At 38.2% G+C, this 22,027-nt stretch overlaps 2 protein-coding genes across 8 annotated transcripts in view; both read left to right on the top strand.

Moving 5' to 3' along the window:
• The window catches only part of TENT2 (terminal nucleotidyltransferase 2), a 62,761-nt gene extending 51,090 nt beyond the window's left edge, over nucleotides 1-11,671 (top strand). For all 3 annotated transcript variants that reach the window (XM_072793795.1, XM_072793775.1, XM_072793783.1), the window contains exons 13-15: nucleotides 3,578-3,669; nucleotides 8,640-8,719; nucleotides 10,225-11,671. In XM_072793795.1, coding sequence (XP_072649896.1) covers nucleotides 3,578-3,669; nucleotides 8,640-8,719; nucleotides 10,225-10,299 — 247 coding nt within the window. In that variant the 3' untranslated portion in view covers nucleotides 10,300-11,671. The remainder of the gene's footprint in view (nucleotides 1-3,577; nucleotides 3,670-8,639; nucleotides 8,720-10,224) is intronic.
• Nucleotides 11,672-13,963: 2,292 nt separating this feature from the next.
• CMYA5 (cardiomyopathy associated 5) overlaps nucleotides 13,964-22,027 on the top strand; it is an 89,529-nt gene continuing 81,465 nt past the window's right edge. For 4 of the 5 annotated variants that reach the window (XR_012015452.1, XR_012015453.1, XR_012015451.1 and 1 more), the window contains exon 1: nucleotides 13,964-14,203. Coding sequence is in view for 1 of the 5 variants with exons in the window: in XM_072793747.1 (XP_072649848.1) it covers nucleotides 14,064-14,203 (140 nt within the window). In the remaining 4 variants the exon portion in view is untranslated. Of the gene's footprint in view, nucleotides 14,204-15,769; nucleotides 15,954-22,027 lie in introns of those variants that run through there. The other variant, XM_072793750.1, reaches the window with a different exon arrangement.

Here is a 22,027-nt window from a genome sequence, read left to right as displayed (position 1 = left end):
ATAATAAAATAAAATTATATATATTTGTTCACTTAATTTTACTAGTCTTGCTTAGTATCTATCAGTATAGCCACACCATTCAGACCTGTAATTTTGTCTTTATTTGTTGGACGTGAATTTTTGTTTGTAATGTTCCAATGTAAGCGAAGTATTTCGAAAAAAATACTTTGTCACGGAAAGAATGGCTAGAAGAGAGTTAATAGATCAGTAGTTCATTATCGTTACTGAAAAAAAGAAGCAAGCATCTTACCAATGTAGAGTTGGTAAACTCAGTTTTATATTCGAGAGATTATCATATATTATCAAATCTATTTTAGATTAAATTAAACCCTGTATCCGCTATTCTGTACCTTTCTGATACATTCCTTTTCTATAGACTGTGTCTTTTTTTATTTTTAAAGATTTGATTTATTTATTCATGAGAGATACAGAGAGAGAGAGGGAGAGACACAGGCAGAGGGAGAAACAGACAGGGAGCCTGCTGCAGAACTCGATCTCAGGACCCTGGGATCACAACCTGAGCCAAAGGCTCAATCAACCACTGAGCCACCCAGGCGTCCCTAGACTGTATCTTATTTTACATTTCAATTACTGAGCGACAATGATAGATTTTTACATGGCAACCGATTTATGGTAGAAAAATAGGTATGGGGAAGCCTGGGTGGCTCAGTCGTTGAGCGTTTGCCTTTGGCTCAAGGCGTGATCCCAGGGTCCTGGGATGGAGTCCCGCATCAGGCTCCCCAGAGGGAACCTGCTTCTTCCTCCATCTGTGTCTCTACTTCTCTCTCTGTGTTTCTCATGAATAAATAAATAAAATCTTTAAAAGAAAAAAAGGAAAAATAGGTATGATAAAAGGCTTAATTTAGAGTCTGTTTTAAAGAAAGATTTAGGGAAAATGTTTCTAAATTGCCATTTGAATTCTACATTTAAATTCACCTCTAAGGGGGATCCCTGGGTGGCTCAGTGGTTTAGTGCCTTCCTTCTGCCCAGGGTGTCATCCTGGAGTACCAGGATCAAGTCCCACATCGGGCTCCAAAACATGGAGCCTGCTTCTTCCTCTGCCTGTGTCTCTGCCTCTCTCTCTCTTTCATAAACAAATAAATAAATAAATCTAAAAAAAAAAAAATAAATTCACCTCTAAGAGTAAAAACAGTACATAAGTTATATATCAGGTTTTATGATTTCAAATATTTAATAGTTAAGTATTTAAAAGTGCTTTGAAAATGTAATAGATTGAATCAGTCTAAATAATAGTGATTTAAAATATTTTTTTCTTTATGAAGTACTTCAGATGATACAGCCACTTAAATAACTGCATTATTTGGGTTGGTTAAAGTGAATATTGGTATATTACATATGTTTCTCTGACACAATTCAGAACCAGGTATTGGCATGTGATGTAAATTCAGGGTTGGATTTCATACAAGTATGGTAGTGAGGAGAGTTCCTTTGATTTAAGAAAGTACAGATTGTAATTTAACAGCAGGATACAGTATTTCAATATTCTTAACTTGTCTGAAAGTAAAAAAAAAAAAATCAGTCTATCCCCTCCTCCCCCCCCCCTTTTTTTAAAGATTTATGGGCAGCCTGGGTGGCTCAACGGTTTAGCACCGCCTTCAGCCCAGGGCTTGATCCTGGAGATCCGGATCGAGTCCCATGTCGGGCTCCTTGCATGGAGTCTGCTTCTCCCTCTGCCTGTGTCTCTGCCTCTCTCTGTCTCTCTCTCTCTCTCTCTCTCTCCATCTCTCATGAATAAATAAGTAAAATCTTTTTTTTTTTAAAAAAGATTTATTTGTTTGAGAGAGAGAGCATGAGTTAGTGGGGAAAGGGAGAAGCAGGCTCTCTGCCTGAGCCTGGAGCTCGATGTGGGGCTTGATCCCAGGATCCTGGGATCATGACCCAAGTCAAAGGTAGATGCTTAACAGACTGAACCACCCAGGAGCCCCTCAGTCTGTCCTTTTTTTTAACATAATGTTTCTAATTTTAATTTTATTACAGATTCAACTGTTCTGTAAGTTCAATGAGAAACTGTAGTCTCAGGAAAAAAGTTCATTTTATTAGTGAAATAGATCTTATATGGTATAAAGTATAATTCTACAGTAATCATGTTTGGTTCAGGCTTGTGGTTATATAATTCTCCCCTTTACATTGCTATTTTATTGTTATTATTTATTTATTAATTAATTTAAGTAATCTCTACCCCAGGGTGAGGCCTAAACTCATGATTCTGAGGTCAGGAGTTGCATATTCTACATATCCACTAAGCTAGCCAGGTGCCCCTACATTGTTATTTGTAAAAAATTTTGGAAACATTTGGACCAACAGAACACTGTACTTCTTTTCTGTTTGGAGTTTATACTAATGGAGCTGCTATACATGAAATATCTAAAACATGTTACTGTAGTTAATACTGTTTCTCTTTGATAACCCACTTAGTTTTTTAAAAGCATAAATTCTGATATGTATTCTTAAAGAACTTAAAGCTGTCTTTGCAAAGTATTTCTAAATTGTACTCATAAGAAAAAAAAATAGAAAATCATACTTTCAGTTATCAAATTTCACAAGATGCAATTTTTTTTGGCATTTTTAACATAGAGATTAATCAGTTTTCCAGCAACAAATGCCATATTGGACCCTCATTTATATTCTTAGGAATTGTTTTTATCTGATAAATAGAAGAAGGATAGAATAGTGCTAGAATTGGAAGGTCCCAAACCTTGGTCTTTCTATTGTAACTGAAATGGTGGACAAAGCTAAATATGGCTTGGAAAAAAAAGATATCAACTATTTTCCAAACTCATTTATCTCTTGCATACAACCTGAATAGTCATATGTTTTAGAATGTTCCTTGAGAAAAAGAAAATTGTACTTGTGCAGAATTATTATAATTGTAAAGAAATTTTTAAAAAACAGCATATAAGGTTAGTACATACTAAAGACTGGACAATTTACCTTTAGACATGCTGATAGAAAATTATTTTACTTGAATACAAATGTACTGTTAATAGCTACATTTGACATACAGCAATAACAGCATTTTTTTGTAGAGTATTAATTTTTCCTAAAACAGTATCTACTGGCTTCTCTTGGATAATTATAAAATTTTCTCCCAAATCACACAAATGGATATACAGTAAACAAAAATTATTTAATGATATCAGAAAGCAACACAATTTACATTTCTCTTAACAAATAAGAAATCCTTACTGAGGTGCTAACAATGAACAAAATTTTTACATTTTTTGCCTTACACTTTATTTTTCATATTACTTCATTTATTCAGTAAATATGTATTGAATGCCCACTTTGTCTTAAGCAACTATTTGAACAGTGAAAAAAATACATAAATCACCAGTATCCTGGAGCTTCCATTCTGCTTGAGGAAGACACACAATAAACAATAACATACTAAGTAAGCAAATGATTAGAAGAAGTGCTTTGGAGTAAAAAGGAGAAGGGGAAATGGGGATTGTGGGACTGAAAGTCAAGGCAAGTTTTAGTATTTTGTGAGAAAATTAGAGTGGGGCTAGGAAAAATTAAGAAAAGAGTTAACACAATTATGGTTTTCTTTTTGTAGCTGGAACAGTCAAATGATTTCAGTTCGTGAAGCCAAAGCCATTCCCAGGCCTGATGGTATTGAGTGGAGAAATAAATACATCTGTGTAGAAGGTATATTTCCCACAACTACTTATTTGCCATCCAGTTATCACTGTGGTACTGAGAATTACTTAAATCCAGTTTGTATTTCAGTTAAAAGTAATAAATGTACATTCTGCAAGTCCATTGCAGTCCATTCATTTATTCATTCATTCATACATTCATTTTTGTTGCAAGTCATTTAGTGATAAAAATTTTCCTTTTTTTCTTCCAACTTTTTATTTAAATTCCACTTAAGATATAGTGTAATATCAGTTTCAGGTGTAGAAGTTAATGATTCAGTGTTTCCATACAACACCTGCTGCTCATCACAAGCACCCTCCTTAATCCCCATCACTGTTTCACCCATCCCTCCACCCCTAGCTGGTAACAATCAATTTGTTCTCTATAGTTCGGAGTCTGTTTCATGGTTGGCCTCTCTCTTTTTTCTCCCCTCTGTGTTCGTTTGTTTTCTTAAATTCTACATATGAATAAAATCCTATAGTATTTGTCTTTCTCTAATTCTACTTAGCATAATACTCCCTAGTTCCATCCACATTGTTGCAAATGGCAAGATTTCGTTCTTTTTTTATGGCTGAGTATTTTAATTTGGAAAAGTAATTTAATTCTTCAGTTATAAAAAAATAACAAATATGAATTTACGCATTTAATCTTCTAGTTCATAATATTTGAGAAATCTTTATGCATCCATCCTGCTTGTAATTGATTGAAGCTTAATTTCATGACTTGAAGGTGGAAGAAAATACTATCTTCATGTGATGATTCTTACATTTGAGATAAAATGGGTTCTTTTAAAATTAAAATATTGATACTTAATGCAAGCTAGATTTTTATGAATAGAAATGTATTTTACTTTAAAAATTAAAGTCTCTGAAGATAATCTGTTCTCTAAAATTAATTTATATGTAGTTAAATATTTCTTGGAGTTGGTGGTAAATTGCCTTCAAGAAGCAAAATTATTCTCACAGATGCTAAGTTGAAGACTTTTGTAAACCTTGAGGTAAAAAAGAATAAAGTGTGAAGTTCCGTGTTTGTAGGAAAACATCAAGTTTAGAATATTTTAATCTTGGATTATATGCAACATCTTAAAACTTTGTGAATATGAAATTAAATTTCCTGCTTTGGTGGTTGGTTTGTTAAATTGCACAGTGGGTGTGTATTATTTTAGTTACTTGTGTTCTTTTGAATATTAACCACTTGTAAAGTGTGTGATGTGATCCAATAGCTTGGCATATGGCATTCATCTACTAAAAGAACACAGGCATACCTTGGATATATTGTGGGTTCAGTTCCAGACCATCACAATAAAGCAAATATCACAATAAAACAAGTCAAGTGAGTTTCTTGGTTTCCCAGTGCATATAAAAATTATGTTTACCCTATAATGTAGTCTATTAAGTGTACAGTAGCATTATGTCTTTTTTTTTTTATTGGTGTTCAATTTACCAACATACAGAATAACCCCCAGTGCCCGTCACCCAATCACTCCCACCCCCTGCCCTCCTCCCCTTCTACCACCCCTAGTTCGTTTCCCAGAGTTAGCAGTCTTTACGTTATGTCTCCCTTTCTGATATTTCCCACACATTTCTTCTCCCTTCCCTTATATTCCCTTTCACTATTATTTATATTCCCCACATGAATGAGAACATACAATGTTTGTCCTTCTCCGACTGACTTACTTCACTCAGCGCATTATGTCTAAAAGAATCATGTTACCTTAATTTAATAAGACTCTTATTTAAAAATGCTACCCGTTATCTGAATTTTCAATAAGTCATAATCTTTTGGGTGACGGAGAGTCTTGCCTCAATGTTGATGGCTGCTGTCTGATTGGGATGATGGTTGCTGAAGGTTGAGGTAGCTATGGTGAGTTCTTAAAATGAGACAGCAGTGGAAATTTGCTATATCAGACTCTTCCTTTCACAAATAATGTCAGTAGCATGTGAGAGCATTTTTATACATAGAACTTTTTCAAAATTGGTGTCAATCCTCTCAAACCATGCCCCTGCTTTATCAACTAAGTTTATGTAATATTCTTAATCCTTTGGTGTCTTTTCAATATTGTTACCAGTAGATTATATCTCAAGAAACTACTTTTTTTTCTCATTTATAAGAAACAAGAGCTATCCGCTTAAGTTTTATCATGAAATAATAGCAATTTAGCCACATCTTCAAGCTCCACTTCTAATTCTAGTTCTCTTGCTATTTTCACCGCATCTGCAGTTACTTTTTTACTAAAGTCTTGAACCTCTCAAAGTCATCCATTAGGGTTGGACTCAGCTTCTTCCTAACTTCTGTTATTACTGATATTTTGACTTCTTCCTATGAATCACAAATGTCCTTCATGGCATCTAGAATGGTGAATCATTTCTGGAAGGTTTTCAATGGCTTATGCCCAGATCCGTAGAGGAATCACTATTGTGGCAGTTACAGCCTTACAAAATATATTTCTTAAGCAATGAGACTTGAAGGTCTAAATTACTCCTTGATCCACGGGCTACAGAATGGATATTGTGTTAGCAGGCATGAAAATGACAATCTTGTTGTACATCTCCATCAGAGCTCTTGAGTTGACCAAGTACATTGTCAATGAGCAGTCCTATCTTGAAAGGAATTTTTTTCTGAATAGTAGGTCTTAAAAGTGGACTTAAAATATGTTGTAAACAGATGGGCTGACATCCAGGCTTTGTTGTTCCATTTGTAGAGCACAGCATAGTAAATATAGCATAATTCTTAAGGGCCCTAGGATTTTTAGAATGGTAAATGAACATTGGCCTCAGCTTAAAGTCATTAGCCCCTAATATGAGAGTCATCTTGCCTTTTGAAACTTTGAAGCCAGGGCAACTAGAGAGTTCTCAAAATCCTAGGTGGCATCTTCTTCTAGTATAAGGCTGTTTCATTTACATGGAGAATCTGTTGTTTAATGTTATCCTAGCTAGATCTTAATAAATTTCTGGAGTTTCTACGTCAGCACTTGCTACTTCACTTTGTGTTATGGAGATGGCTACTCTCCTTAAGCCTCATGAACCAACCTCTAATAGCTTCAGACTTCTCTTCTGCAGCTCCTTCACTTCTCTCAGCCTTCATAGAATTAAAGAGAGTTAGGGCCTTGTTCTAAATTAGGTTTTGGCTTAAGGGAATGTGGTGGTTACTTGGTCTTCTGTCCAGATCACTGGAACTTTCTCCATAGAAGCAATAAGACTGTTTCACTTTCGTATTCATGTCTTCACTGGAGTGAACTCCATGCTCTTTTCATTTCTAGAAAGAACTTTTCCTTTACATTCACAACTTGGCCAACTGGTCCAAGAGGCCTAGCTTTTGGACTCTCTTGCCTTTCACCATGCCTCCTTCACCAAGCTGAGTCATTTCTAGCTTCTGATGGAAAGTAAAAGATGTGCAACTCTTCCTTTCACTTCACTTGGATACTTCAAGGCCATTGTGGGATTATTAATTGGCCTAATTTCAATATTGATGTATCTCAGGGAAAAGAGAGGCCCGAGGGGATGGAGAGAGATGAGGCAACAGCCACTGGGTGGAGTGGTCAGAACACACACATTTCTTAAGTTTGCCATCCTGTGTGGGTGTGGTTGTGGTGCCCATGAACAATTGTAACAAGAACATCAAAGAGCACTGATCACAAGTCACTATAACTCATATATTATGAGAATTACCAAAATGTGATGGAGACAACAAAGTGAACAAGTGGTGATGGAAAAATGGCACCAGTAGACTTGCTCAACACAGACTAGCCATAGACCTTCAATTTGTTAAAAATAAACCCACAATATCTCTGAAGTGCAATGAAGTGAAGCTCAGCAAACCAAGGTTCGCCAGTACTATGACGGTAAACTCTCATGAATAAATGAAATCTTATAAAATAAATAAAATGCCTGCTTAGATTCTACTGGCTTTTGTAAGTACCTTTTTTTTTTTTCTCTTTTATAGTGACAATTTTTTTTTTTTTTTTTTTAAGTAGGCTCCATGCCCAATGTGGAGCCCAACTCGGGGCTTGTACTCATGACCCTGAGATCAAGACCTGAGCTGAGATTGAGTACGATGCTTAACTGAGCTACCCAGGCACCCCCGGTGCCAAAATTCTTGAAGTCTAGTAATTTTTACGTAGGCTTGGCATTATTTCAGCTATCTCATCTCATTTTTAATGCCTTTTGTTATCTTGTTTTTCTCAATAGCATCTTCACTTTCCTTGTCCTCCCATATAGACAATTTCCTTATATCCATATATGGACTCCTCTCTTGGTTTGTGGGTGAAGGGTTAGTGGGGTGGGGGTGAATATGTGGAAAGTAGTGTTGGAGACTCACACACATGAACACTTTTCCTTTTTTTTAATCCCTGTGTTCTGTACTTGCTATCCTGTTTCTCTTTCTCCTTTCACTACCAAATTTCTCCTACCAGTAACTGTACTCTCTGTATCTTTTTCTAAACCATCTACTCACATCTTAACTCACGAGTATTAAACCTGTACTTTCAAAGGTAGAGACCTTTCTCCTGCTGGATAAATCAGTAGTCTTTTAAGTTTAAATTAAATTTAAAATGACCTTTGTGTGATATTTGATATTGATCACCTTTTTTCTTTATAGTGAGGTTTTTTTTTTTTTTTTTTTTTTAATAATTCTTTGTTCTTTAACTTTTTAAAAAATTTCCCTATGGTAAGGTTGGGTCCTTGACCCTCTGTCATTTTTCAGAAATCTTACTGTTGTGATTTAGATTTAATGTACGTATGCTGATGACTTTGTTTTCAGTTATCCTCTCACTTGAATTCAACCTTATTAAAGAGTTCACAGCTATATAAAATATTTTATATGTATATATCAAATAAGAGATTAGGCTTCACAATATGCAGTTGCTATTTTATAGGTTAAAAACTCATAAATATTGGCAGTTTCATATAGTTCAACCTAATATAAAAATTGAAGTTCTAATTTTAGTAATTTCTTGTTTATATGTACATTTAATGTTACAGAACCTTTTGATGGAACAAATACAGCCAGAGCTGTGCATGAGAAGCAGAAATTTGACATGATCAAGGATCAGTTTTTAAAGGTAAACAATGCATTCGATTAACTCTAGAAGCATTAGTGAAATAGTATATGCTTTGAAAATGAAAACATGTATTTATAATAGGGACAGAATTGCCCTGGTTCCTATGTTATGAAGACATGAATACAGCACAATAGGGAATTTATTACTTGATAGATACACTTTTCCTTCCGAAAAGTCTGACTTTTCATTCACATGGCTTTCACTTTGATGGAAGTAAGCATTTCCTTCGTGAGCCAATTAAACTCTCAAAATGAATAAAACCTAATGGACTCATTTCTCTCCTTAAAATTTCAAGGAACTTCGTGTAGCTTTAGAAGAAAGCTGAGTTCCATGATTTTTCTTCTGCATACCCCGCTGTAGAGCACCTTTTTATCTTTGCTTATATTTTGAGAAATTAAAAAAAAAATCAGTGTGTATCTTTGTATAAACACACATTTTGTATATGTAAACTTCAGCCATACATATAAATACATATGTAAACATATGAATGTAATATATATAATAAATCATTTATTATTTAGTTCTTTAGTCCGCAGTATGAATTTATTCATCAGTGATTTTGTTAGGTGTGGTCTCTTTCTTCAGGGAGTTCCACAGTACAGTGTAGAAACACTTTGATGGAAATATAAACTATGAGACATTTAGGAGAGAATGCTTCATTGAAGAAAAAGATCAGTGAACTATGAAGGTCATTTCAGAGGAATATTTTTTCATTAGAATGTACTTTATTTGATGATAATTAAAAATGCAAGTGTGTCATACTACTAGCTGTCCTTCACATTAGGCCCTCTCAGTTTGTCAGACAGAATAGAAATTTAAAATTAATGGAATTCTGTAGGGCAAAACAAATCCAAGAGGGACTGTTTTTGTCTATCACGTTAAATTGAGAACTCAAAAATAGCGTTGCTACATTGTTGATACATGAGCTTTCAATTAGGATTGATTAGCTATAAAACCAATACTTTCTGTCAGTTAACTGACATGAGAATAAACTACAAAGATGTGCAGTTACCAAGTAGTGAGCCAGATTTTTAGCCGGTGAATAAGAATTTCAGTCCCTCCCCCCCCCTTTTTTTTTTACAAGTTATATTTACTCTTCTTTTTCGGAAGTACATATAAACTGGTTCATTAGAAATTTTACTCTCTCCTTCATTATACTATACTATTTTTGATTGAAAAAGCTTACTAGATGCAAACTCTTCAGCTAAGTAATTGAAGTAATCTTCTCACACCTTCTCAAACTCAAAGGTTTTGTCTTAATTACCTTGCTGTCCTAGATGAAATTGTTCAAATCTGTGAATAAATGTTAATGTTGTCAGTTGTATCTTTTTGTACCACCTCTGTGTCCATTTCTTTTTTAATGAATTGGAATCATGCAGGTATGGGGTTTTAAAATAATTCTTTCTGAGGGTAGAAACAATACTTTTTTACTATATTAAAAATTTGGAAGATAAAAAGTGCACTTATATTTTATGTTTTAAGAATGATTTTTCTTTCTCTCCCAGTCATGGCACAGATTGAAAAACAAAAGAGATTTGAACAGTATACTACCTTTAAGAGCTGCTATCCTGAAAAGATAACTGGCCTCTATTTCTTAATAAATTCTTCTGAGAAATAAAGAACAATAGTAACATCATAATGCTTTTGTTTACCTCCATCATGGTTTCTTTTTAATTGTTCTTGTTTTCATGTTTTATTTTTAAGAGAACATACTTATATAAAGATTACATATTTTATTATGACATTTCCTAATAAAACCCTTTGATTTAAAGATGTATTTTTGAAAATGTTTACATTGATTAGTAATATTATGGCATGAATTTTCAGGAGATCAGATAAAATATTTTTGGGGGAATTATCTGAACAAATAAAAGGTTTTTGATATAACTTCAATTATACTACATACTAATACTGAAGAGATGTGTGGAATTTGGGGAAGGGACTGATCTATACATACTTAATGTAGAACGTACAGTAAATAGTTCATTGCCTGTCTGTTCTAGTAAAGTGAAGATTCAAGCCAGTTTTTCAGTTACTTGAAGCAAAATGAAATCTGTTATTTCACTGAAATCTTGCTGCAGAGGCATGAAATACTGGACAATTGCCTTAAGTCTTCACTTGACTCACCAGGATAGACTGAGGCTTTGAGTGTGTCTATATTAGCTTTTCATTAGTACTTCACATGCTTTTGATGTACTTTTGAGGTAGCTTTAAATTTTTTGTTGAAAACAGTACATTTTGCACTGTAGTAATATGAGCACTAACTCTGTATTGTTCAGCAGTTAGTAAATTGTTTTAAAGAATTAGTTCATTGTAGACATTTTGAGATTATAAGTTCCCTGTGCTTTATGATAGTTTAGTGCATTGTGCACTTTTACTTTATTTCATGTTTTCTTTTATTTTCCCTGTGACATGAAACAACCAAAACGGAAAGATCAAAGTTGAGATTATATCCTATTGATTAGTATCAGATTTTTTTCTGTATACAATTATAGGATTGTAATCTAAACTGGAATTTTTAGGCAGTAAGCCACTATAAAATGTTTTAGGTAAGACGTAAGATGATTATAAAAAGCTTAATGTTTGTAAAGCTAACTTTTTTAGTATTTTTTTTCCATATGAAAAAGTAGTGGTGGCTGCTAAAAAAAAGCTACAGTGTTTATTAAAGGTTGTTTTGGTTCATGTAAATATTTGTAAATTGGTCAGTGCCTGTACATTGAAATATGAAAAGTAATCTTGAAAACGATTTTAACTTTTTCAGAAGGACTGTGTACAACTTCTTTTAGACCTGCTGTAGCAGTTTGTACCTCTAATGTCTTTGGGTTTTTTGCAGACCAATTCAAATGCTAAGACTTTTGCTTTCTTTGACTTGTAAAGGTGCATATTTTCATTTTCTTCTCTAAGTTTAAATTTTTGTATGATGTCAAAAGGAATAAAGTTTATATATGGAAATTGTTGATGTGTTTTTTTTTTTTTTTCTCGGCTAGTATTTACTTTTGAGATGAGATCGAGGCTGTAGTTCCCAACTAGAGCTGAACTGAATATAACTTTTGTGCTTGATAATTTAGATTATACAGACTATCTCGGAATTGAGTTCATTCTTGGTTAAGGCAGCTAACCACATCAACACTCTATTTCTCTGGTATTATTAGGAATGAAGCTTTCCACATAGGTGAATTTTTTTTTAGATTATTGATGTTTAACACTTTTGAAGCAATTGAACTTCACACATCAGTTCTTGGAAATTTTTCTAAGGTATATACACTGTGCAACTCTTTTTTTTTTTTATCAGAACATATTGAGTATAATTAATATTCTAGTGAGGACTCTGCCAATCATTAAAAACAACAAAACATAGTCCTACTACTGCTCTGTGGTAATACTGTGGTAGCCCTCAGGGATGTGTAAGTGCTTCTGCAGTATTGGGACATTTCCTAAGAAAGCTCTAGCATTCATGGACCGTGGTATGGACTCTTCTACTGTCACTGTCTTCTCAGCGCTCAGTGCCATGCCACCTTCCCCCCATTTTACTGTGGTTACTTTTTAGCTATCTTGCTCTGACACATAGATTAAGAATTTAATAAACATATACCCATTTCTAAATCACTGAAGCCTATCTTGTGATAGCCAAGTATGTCAGATAAGTGGGCTGTTAATATATGGAGAATTTTTTAGACTTTAAAATTATTTTCAGTTTGAATTACTTGTGTGGTGAATAATAAATTATTTTCTATTATTAATCTGGCCATTTCTATATATTTGCATGCATTGTTAAGAAAGGAGCGTTAGAAAGTTAAAGATGTGTAATCTGTACTGCAGTTCTAAATTTTGGATTTGTCTGAACTAGGATCTTTGCAAATAAATCTTGTTGACTTTAAATTAGTGTTCCCAAGAAATGTTGAGTTAAATGGAAGGAATATACAGTGGCTGCCTGTAGTTTTGATTAGTGTTTAACAGATTCCCAAAACTGTGATTGAATTTTTGTCCTAGGTGAGCAGTCATTTGGGATTACTAGTTGGATAAGCCTAGCTCATGTTAAGATAATAACTTGGTGAACCTGGTTTAATGTGGAAAACTGGGCCTCTCTCTCCTTCTCATACACACCAGCTGATTACTTCTGTACTATATCTGAACTATCTGCAGTTCTTTGCTTACAGACTCAACACATCCAAGCTACTGTAACTGGTGAATACTACCTATGTTCATCATATTTAACAACTCCATGAATAGAATTTGCTGTAATTAAAAATAAATGTTGGCTATTCTAGCCAAAAAATCATCCTCATGAAAAGACTATACTTAATGCGCTAAGTACTTTGCTTGCTTCTGGGCTTGTAAGAGATGGGGATGGTGGGGAAAAAGATGAGTAACAAATTTACAAAGTGTACTGAGGGAAAAAGACAGAAACATAATTTGAATATAGGATAATGGAACTTGAAAGAGGGGTAATTAACTTAACCTAGGCATTTCAGAGAAAGGTGGTGATCTTGAATGGAGAGTTATCAGGTCGATAAACGTCGGAAAAACCTTTCAGGCAGAAGGAACTGTGTAAATTAAGGCACAGTGGTGTAACTTGATGAATGTTGGGAATTCTGACTTCGAGAGAAGAAACCAGACAAATGTAGGCTGTTCTCCAGTGTTCATCCTTGAGCGTAGAGAAGCCATTGAGGGGTTTTTAAGCAGGGGCAATACTATGATCCAACCAAAGGTCTGAATTTCAGACAGAACTTAGACTTTGGCCAACGTGAGGGAAATTCTTTCTTTTGAAGGTTTTTAGGGGAGATAAAAATGTCCTGGCTGAACAGTCAGCAGGCCACTGATTAAGAGAATACACTGTTAATTGATTTGCAAACATAAAAGCCAGTAGGGAACGAGCAATGGTTGAAAACTGGGCCCTTGAAAATGGCAGATCTCGTTTTGGGTCCCGTTGGGTCGCTATGCTAAGCAGGGACCTTGAGCCAGCCAGCGTCGCAGGCTTTGCCGGCCCGTTTCCGATCTAGAAGGTCGGCCTCGCGCTTCGGCGGGCCCCGCAGGGCTGGGAGGGTGAGGAAAGCAGCAGCGCTGGCGGAGCGCGTGCACCGCGGCGGGGCGGGGGTCCGCCGGGGCCCTGCGGGAGGGGGGAGGGGGGAGGGCTGAGGGCTGCCGGCCGCGTTCGGCCCCGGGCAGGCCGGGCGAGGGGAGCCGGGCGGCCGCCCCTGGACGCCGTCCATTTAAGGCCCGGGCGCGCCCGCCCCCGGCGGGAACCCGAGCTGCCCGCGCGCCCGGCGGCCCAGACGCAGGCGGAGGGCAACAGCAGGCGCGGGCGGCCGCGGCCCCGGCCCCGGCCCCGGCCCGGCGGAGCACGATGGCGAGCGGCGGCGGCGCGGACGGCGCGGACGGCGCGGACCGCGACGAGGAGGCCCCCCGCGGGCCCGCGAGCCTCGAGGGGTCGGAGGGCGACGAGTCGGAGGAGGAGTCGGAGGAGGAGGAGGAGCCGGACGCCAGGTGCGCGCGCCTCGCCGGGGCCCCGGCCCCAGACCCGGCCCCAGCCCCTGGGCCTGGGGAGCCCCGCGCGCCCCCCGCCCGCCCCCCGCCCGCCCCCCGCCCCGCGCGCCCCGCGGCCCCCCCTCCGCGCAGCGGCCGGGGCAACTCGGGGCCCACTCGGGGCCCCCGACGGCGGACCTCGCTCGGCCCCGGGGCCGGTAGCTGTAGGAGGGCTGCGGTTCGCGGCTGCAGCTCCACTGACTGGGGAAGAGCAGCAGTTTCCATAACCCCTGTCCTTAGAGACCCTCCCTTTCCCCCCCAATGGCCCCAGATGCCAGCACTTCAAGGAATGTGATTACATCAGGTAATACTGTATAAAAACAGGGCTCTCCCCCTTCCATGTCCCTGCCTGCCCGCCTGCAGGCCCTACAGCGAGTAGGAGTCCCCTCCTCCCTGGGTCGGCTTCCACTCTCACACATTCTCCTTGCATATGGGGTGGTTTTTTGTTTTGTTTTGTCAGTGATGTCCTTTCCTAAACCTATTAATACCAGCAGACGGGCCTTGTGGGCGGCGGCCGTGCACTATTTCAGAGTGCCCCCCCCCACCCCACCCCCCCTGCTCGAAGCTACAGCTGCCTCCAGCCAAAGCCAGCGGGGCTGAAGGTGAAGTAGCCCCTAGGGTGGCACTGATGAAGGTGAGCGGTCGCTCAGTTTAGAAGTCTGGAACGTTGCTCACATATTTACCTAGTAACTGCCAAGTGGGGAGTAGTAGGCACAGTACCTGCCCTCAAGGACTTTATGGAAGAAGTCAGAGAGCAATTCGGGGAGTATGAGTCGGTGTGCTAAATAAATGAGAGGGGCAGGGAGGCCAGGCCTCCCTGGAAGCTTGGAGGAGACCGTAGATCTGTGACAGCCTTGACAAGTGGGCATGACCTCAGCTTTAAGGAGCAGGCCGGAGATGCAGAAAGGAAAAGCGAGAGAGAAGCTACCTCCGGGAAATGGAACAGAGAGTAGTGACCTGTGATTCCTGGGCAATGCTGAGAACCGGAATCTGCCAATCCCAGCCTATAAAGGTTATAAAACCTTTCCCCCTTCGTGGTGTTTAGGATCCTTGTATCTTTGCCCGACCAAAATTTACCACCTAGAGATTTTGAAAACTCATTTACTCTAAAATGTGAGCAGCTGACAGTGATTCAAAGCACCACATCAGGGTTGCATTGCCTCTTGACAAGGTCAAGATCTTCAGGTAAAGATAGGATTTGTCTGCAGTAAATTTCAGCCTGCCCTGAGTACAGATGGTAAGTAGACATCAGGGCAAGAGTCAGAATTAGTAGAGTGAGGGAAACGAGAGAATGGGGTAGGACAGACCATCACACTTTTTAAATTTGGATTTGATGATATGGGTAATAAATAGTAAGCTTGTGAGAAAGATTTAGGAAAACAGACTGGAGTTATGGAAGGATTACTGACAACAGATTGGAAAGTTGGTTTTGGGAGGACTCAGATCAGAGAGACAGTAGCAAAGAGAAAGATGTCTAGGGATTGGACCATGGTGAGGGCCAGGGAAAGGAGGTGGGAACCATAGCTAGAAGTAGAGCCATGTCAGTGGGCAGGACATCCTAAGGGAACTGGGAGTCCTCCACTTTTTTGCTACCCCAAGGTGTTGTCAGAGATCAAACCATTTTGTTGTAAGTTTACAAATATGGCCTAAAGTTCCTTTTTTCTTCTGAGGCTAGAGATGAGAACTTGGAATCTTCTCTAAAAGATGGGAGGTAAGAATGCTGTCTCATCATTCTTTGCCCCTTCCTCTTGGCTCTTCCACCAAAGTTTTACAATTGTAAGAGAGCCCACTCACTCTCTGCTAGTCTTTTTTTTTTTTTAATTTTAATTTATTTATGATAGTCACACACACACACACACACACACACACACAGAGAGAGAGAGAGAGAGAGAGAGAGAGGCAGATACACAGGCAGAGGGAGAAGCAGGCTCCATGCACCGGGAGCCCAACATGGGATTCGATCCCGGGTCTCCAGGATCGCGCCCTGGGCCAAAGGCAGGCGCCAACCGCTGTGCCACCCAGGGATTCCACTCTCTTCTAGTCTTAGTGCTGAGTGTTTATGTATGGTTTCTCATTTTAAACCTTCCAAGGAACACTATGTGATGACGGTTATGTTATAGATGGGGAAACAGGCTTTATTTAATTTACTGAGTACCCTCAGTAAGGCAAGTCATTGTAAGAACCTGGAGGTGAGCCTGGGTCTGCTTCCTCCAAGCCACTGCTGGACTTTGAGCACCTCCCTAACTTTGCAGGAGATATCCTAACTGTAGGTGAAAGCGGTGCAACTTCCAAGTAGCTTCTACCTTGAAAAAATTATTAAACGTCATCTCTTTGCATCATAGTGGGAGTTTTACCCTATTTTTAATGGAAAAGTTGTTTGCATTTTCTTGGAGGTTGGAACCATTCTCAGAAGTTAAATTACAAACAGATTAAAAAATTTTTTTTTAGAATTTAAAAAAAAAAAATTCATGAGAGATACACAGAGAGAGGCAGAGACATAGAGGGAGAAGCAGGCTCCTCACAGGGAGCCCGATGTGGGACTTGATCCCTAGACCTGGGTTCATACCCTGAGCTGAAGGCAGATATTCAACTGCTGAGCCACCAAGGCATTCCAAAACTGATTTTTTTTTTTTAAACTAAGAGGCCATAATAGTAAATAAGTGGATATGGCCTAATAGTAACAGGATGATTGATTATTGCATCTCCTTTACATGATATTACTAAGCCATTATTAAAATGCTAATTAAGATTTCTAACAATATGGGAATTATGTATATTAATATGAAAAAATGTTCATTGTGTACTTTAGAATAATCTCACTGTAAAATAAAATATATATTGGAAAAAGGCTTAAAAGGTTAATAAAGTTTCATAAAAGGTTAATAAAGGTTAACATAATAAAGAATATAATAAAGGTATGGTAACCTTTATTAACCTTACAGTTAAAAAAAGGTTAATAGTGGTTGTCTCTAAGTGATGGGGTAATGGTTGACTAAAATTTTTAAAAATATTTATATGTATTTTTTGTTTTTTCTATAATGGATAGTGCATTTTATTGTCAGAAAAAATAAACTGGGGCACATGAGTGGCTCAGTGGTTGAATGTCTGCCTTTGGCTCAGGTCATGATCCCGGGGTCCTGGGATCAAGTTCCTCATTGGGCTCCCTGCATGGAGCCTGCTTCTCCCTCTCCCTATGTCTCTGCCTCTCTCTCTGTGTCTTTCATGAATAAAATAAAATCTTTATATAAAAAAAGAAAAATAAACTTAAAAATTCAAAAGACACAACTGTAATCTGCTTGTAAACCTTTTCTTTACACTTTCAGGGATGGTATATGGAATTATCTATAGCCACCTTTCTGAATCATGGAAAAAATTCCCTTTAATTATAAAAATGCTTTTTTAGTACAGAAAAGCTTTCCATTACACATGCCAGTGCTTATACTGAATCAGAGAACTATCTTTCCAATAATATCATTTAATGATACGAGTATGATACATGGCATGTAGAAGCCTGAGTTTGAATCCTATTAGCCATTCTATCATAGTCAAATTCCCCTCTGAGCCTCAATTTTGCCATCTGTTAGATGGTAGTAATAATTCCTAATTTATAAGGTGTCACAGGATTAAATAAACTTATGTGAGTATGTGTAAGAGTACTTCCCTTTAGTAAATTCCCAATAGGTTTTTGTTTCTTACCTCCCTTCGAATGAACCATCATTGGCAGCCAAGCTTTACCTTTTGCCTATCTTCATCAATGAGATAAGAATGATTGTCTCAGTTTTTAATATGAATAATGATCCTATTTCACTTGCGCATTCCTATATTCATTCATTCCCTATATATTCATGGAATGCCTACTAATTGCCATGGACCATGCAAGGTGCCAGGGATACAAAAATTACTAAGAATCGATTCCTGTCCCAAGGTGTTCACATTCTCATTGGAGAAACAGAAAAATATGATTATGTCATGAACTGTTATAAGAGATTAAAGGAAAAAAAGGTCTGTGTGAAGTACCTCAAAGTAGGAATAAAGTCCTGGGATCCATCCTGCCTGGAAGGACTAGGGAAGATTTCATCAGGAGTCTCTGGAGCAGGGTATTCAATTGTAATGAAGTGCCTAGAGAGCGAATAATTAGTGGATATCAGAAAAGGATTTTTGTGTTGCTAAAACTTCATACAAAAGTTAGATGTAGAAAGCAGCTCTATAAAATCCACAGGATTTCAGAGCTGGGGGAAACTTTAGAAACCTCTTTTCCCAGCTAGTTTTCTTGCAGATTCAGAAACTGAATGTCAGGGGACATTTGTTCAAAGTCACACAAATTTTTAGTGGTGGAATTGGGACTAGACCCAGGTGCCTGAGCTCCAATCTAATGTTCATTAGTTTATTCATTCAACAGATATGTATTGGACTACTGTGTGCCAGACACTTTCTAGGCACATAGGATATAGCAGTGAACAAAAGGACAAAGTTTCTACCTTCCTGGGAGTGACTTCCCAGTTTGGGGAGACAAACAAACAAACAAATATATACTATGCCAGATGACAATAAGCGATATGAGGACAAATACAGCAGGATCAGGGTTATGCTGTTTTGGAGAAGTTGGTGAAGAAGGCCTTTCTGATAAGGTGACGTATGAGCAGAGAATGAAGGAGTGAATGTTCTAGGAGAAGGGAGGCAGGAATATGTGTGGCTTGTTTGAGGACACAAGATCAGCTTGCTGGTACAGAGTAGATAAGGGGGAGAGCGTTGGGAGATGAATCTAGAAGGTAGGTGGGTTGCAGATTGGGTAGGGCTTTATAGGCCATTGTAAAGACTTCACATTTTATTCTGAGTAAAACAGGAAGTGGTATTTGGTCCACATATCACTCAAGGTTTAAAACAAGAAAAACATGGTGATTGCAGTATTTCACTAAATAGTAAGGGCCTATACATTCATTAATCATATTTATTGAACACAGACTGGTGCCAAACACGGTGCTAAATGTTCCAAAGGTATGGTCTATGCGGAGGGAGATATGTAAATAGGCGCTCATTATTTTTGCATTTTTCTGACTGGAGACCAGTGAAGCCTGACTTTTTTAAGTCTTTCTGACAGATCACTTGGACATTTTTCAGTATTTTTGCTTTGGAACATTTTCTGTTGTTCAATTTTAATTTCTCTGTTTAAGCACAGAGGGTTTTTGCCACAGCAGTACCCACGACTTAAAAATCATCTTAAATTGCAGTTCGTCAGTGCCTGTATAAAGTAGGTCTGTCCAAGCTGATAGGATTAAAATTGTTAGCGACATGTGCATTTAACTAATCATTGTAAGAAACAAAACTTCTGGAAGGTGAAGAGAGTTGGTAAGGGGTTTTTGTTATTTGTACAGAGCACTCTGTTTCCATATATCTATTTATATGCTGTCTCTCACTGCTGTGCTTACCCAGGTGTTTTGACAAGTGTGTTATTTGAGCCAACCCTCTTTTGAGGTCACTGGAAAGAGCTGAGATGGGAGGGGTGACTGCTCAGGATGCCAGAGACTGAGGGAGAGCCAGAAACTGAAGAGCTATTTAAATGTTGGCTGCATGGGTATTACATGCCCTTGGATAGAGTTTGACTCATATAGGTAATACAGCAAGAGTTGGATTTTTTTTTTTTTAAACAACGTACCTATTAATGTGTGGGATATATTGACTACAGAATTTCGCAAAAAGAAATGTGTCTTGTATTTCCTGTATATTCTGAACCTAGGTTTAATGAAGACTCAATTCAGACAATATAACCAAACTCCTCTTCTACCAAGAAAACTTAGAGAACCAGGTATAAGAGAGTGGATGTGGTTTGTACCTGAAAGAGTAATTTTTGGCTTAGTCCAGCATTATCCAATAGAAATGTAATAATGTGAGCCACATATGTAATTTAAAATTTCCTAATAGCCACATTAAAAGAAGTAAAAAGATACAGGTGAAATTAATTTTAATATTTTATTTTCTTTAACCCAAAGTATTATCATTTCAATATGTAATCAACATAAAAATATTAATGGGATTTTTAAAATGTTTTTATGCTAAGTCTTTGAAATTTGATGTGTATTTTACTGTTCAGTGTGTCTCGATTCCTCCGTTGCAGATACATTTCAAATACTCAAAAGCCACATGTGGCTAGTGGATACTGTATTATTAGACAATGCAAACCTTAAAATACCTAGTCATCCATTAGCTTCACTGGAATCCATAGAACTGCTCCCGAAGTTGTTTATGCCTGGCCATGTGCTAGGCTCCAGGAGCATAAAGGTGACTGGGTGACACAGTTGCTTCTCCCAAGGAGCTCAGTCTGGCACAGGGAAGCAGTTAGCTTCAACATAATGTCATAAGCACTACACTAAGGATTTTAACAAAGGAGTAGAGAAAAGATATAAATTCTTCTTTTTAAAAAAGATTTTACTTACTCATTTGAGAGAGAGCAAGCATGAGTGGTGGGGAGGCAGAGGGAGAAGCAGACTCCCCGCTGAGCAGGGAGCCTGGTGTGGTGCTCAGTCCCAGGACCCCAGAATCATGACCTGAGCCAAAGCACACACTTAGCTGACTGAGCCACCCAGGTGCCCAAGACATAAATTCTTCTTAAACTTAGATCTAGAAAGGTTTCATGGAGGTAATACAGCAGCTGGGCAGAAAGATATTTCAGGCACAGTATGTAGTTAGCTCCTTGTTCCAGCTCTTGTGCTGCTAATTGCCGGTCTGTCTAAGCTGTCTTTTTCTCCTCTAGAAGCACTCAAGATTGCCAGGACTGAGAATATTTGTCCAATGAATAAGTGAATGGCACGAATAACTGAATAAATGAATAAGCAAGTGAATGTCAAATCATCCAGACTCCTGTGAGAAGCAAATTTAGTTGGGATGTTGAGCCTGTTAGATTAGGGAGATTTGGGGTGCTATTCATTTACCAGGAATTGATAATGTCCAGTGACTCTGGAAACACAGTAGTTCGGAGGGGACAGTGATAAGTACTGAAGGATTGTTCAATTAGGATGTCTGCGGTCATCATTCCCACCTTCTGTGGCTTGTTGGAAAGCCTCCTCTAGACTGACCCTTGAGCCAGATCATAGATGGGAGGATCAGAATAGGCTTTGCTTTTTGTCCAGGGAAAAGTCCTCTATTAAGGCAACTGGAGTGTGTATTCAGTTCCAAAATTCCACATCCTAATCTAATGAAGTCCAAGATATGTGGGAAGATTAATTGATGCTACGGTCATCTACCAAACCGAATGCTCAAAACCTTCTTTTGGAACCATTAATATGTTGTTGTTGTTGTTTTTTTTTTAGTTTGATTATGCTTCCTTTTAAAAAAATTCACATGTTAAACAAATTTACATTCACCACAAATTTCCTCTTAATGGCTGATTTCACTAGGGCACTTAAAATTGTTGATTTTTAAAATAAAATTAATTTCCTTTTGCTATAACTTTGTTAAATTAACATTTGCTAAGTGGAGCATAGGGTGCCAGATAGTGATCCATAGTTTGCCAAAAGACCACAAGAGAAACCACCATAGAGCACTTTATTACTCACAAGTCCTAGAGGAAGTACAGGACATGCCACTGGGGGCCACACCGGGAGGTCAAGGCAGAGTACGAACAGAGAGGACATCAAGACCTGGGACACAAGCCTTTATTAGGGTCCATGAGTGGAGGACTCTGGGGGTTCCTGGGCTAAGGCTAGATCAGTCAGTTCAAACTAAAATGAGTGGAGTGAGTGAAGTTTTGGTAAGCTCCATGGGGGTCTTATCTAAGACACAACGGAGAGG

The sequence above is a fragment of the Canis lupus genome, chromosome 2 (assembly GCF_048164855.1).
Source record: "Canis lupus baileyi chromosome 2, mCanLup2.hap1, whole genome shotgun sequence".
In the NCBI taxonomy this organism is placed as follows: Eukaryota; Metazoa; Chordata; class Mammalia; order Carnivora; family Canidae; genus Canis; species Canis lupus.
Note: the sequence above shows the minus strand (reverse complement) of the source record. Positions and strands in the feature narration are given on the sequence as shown.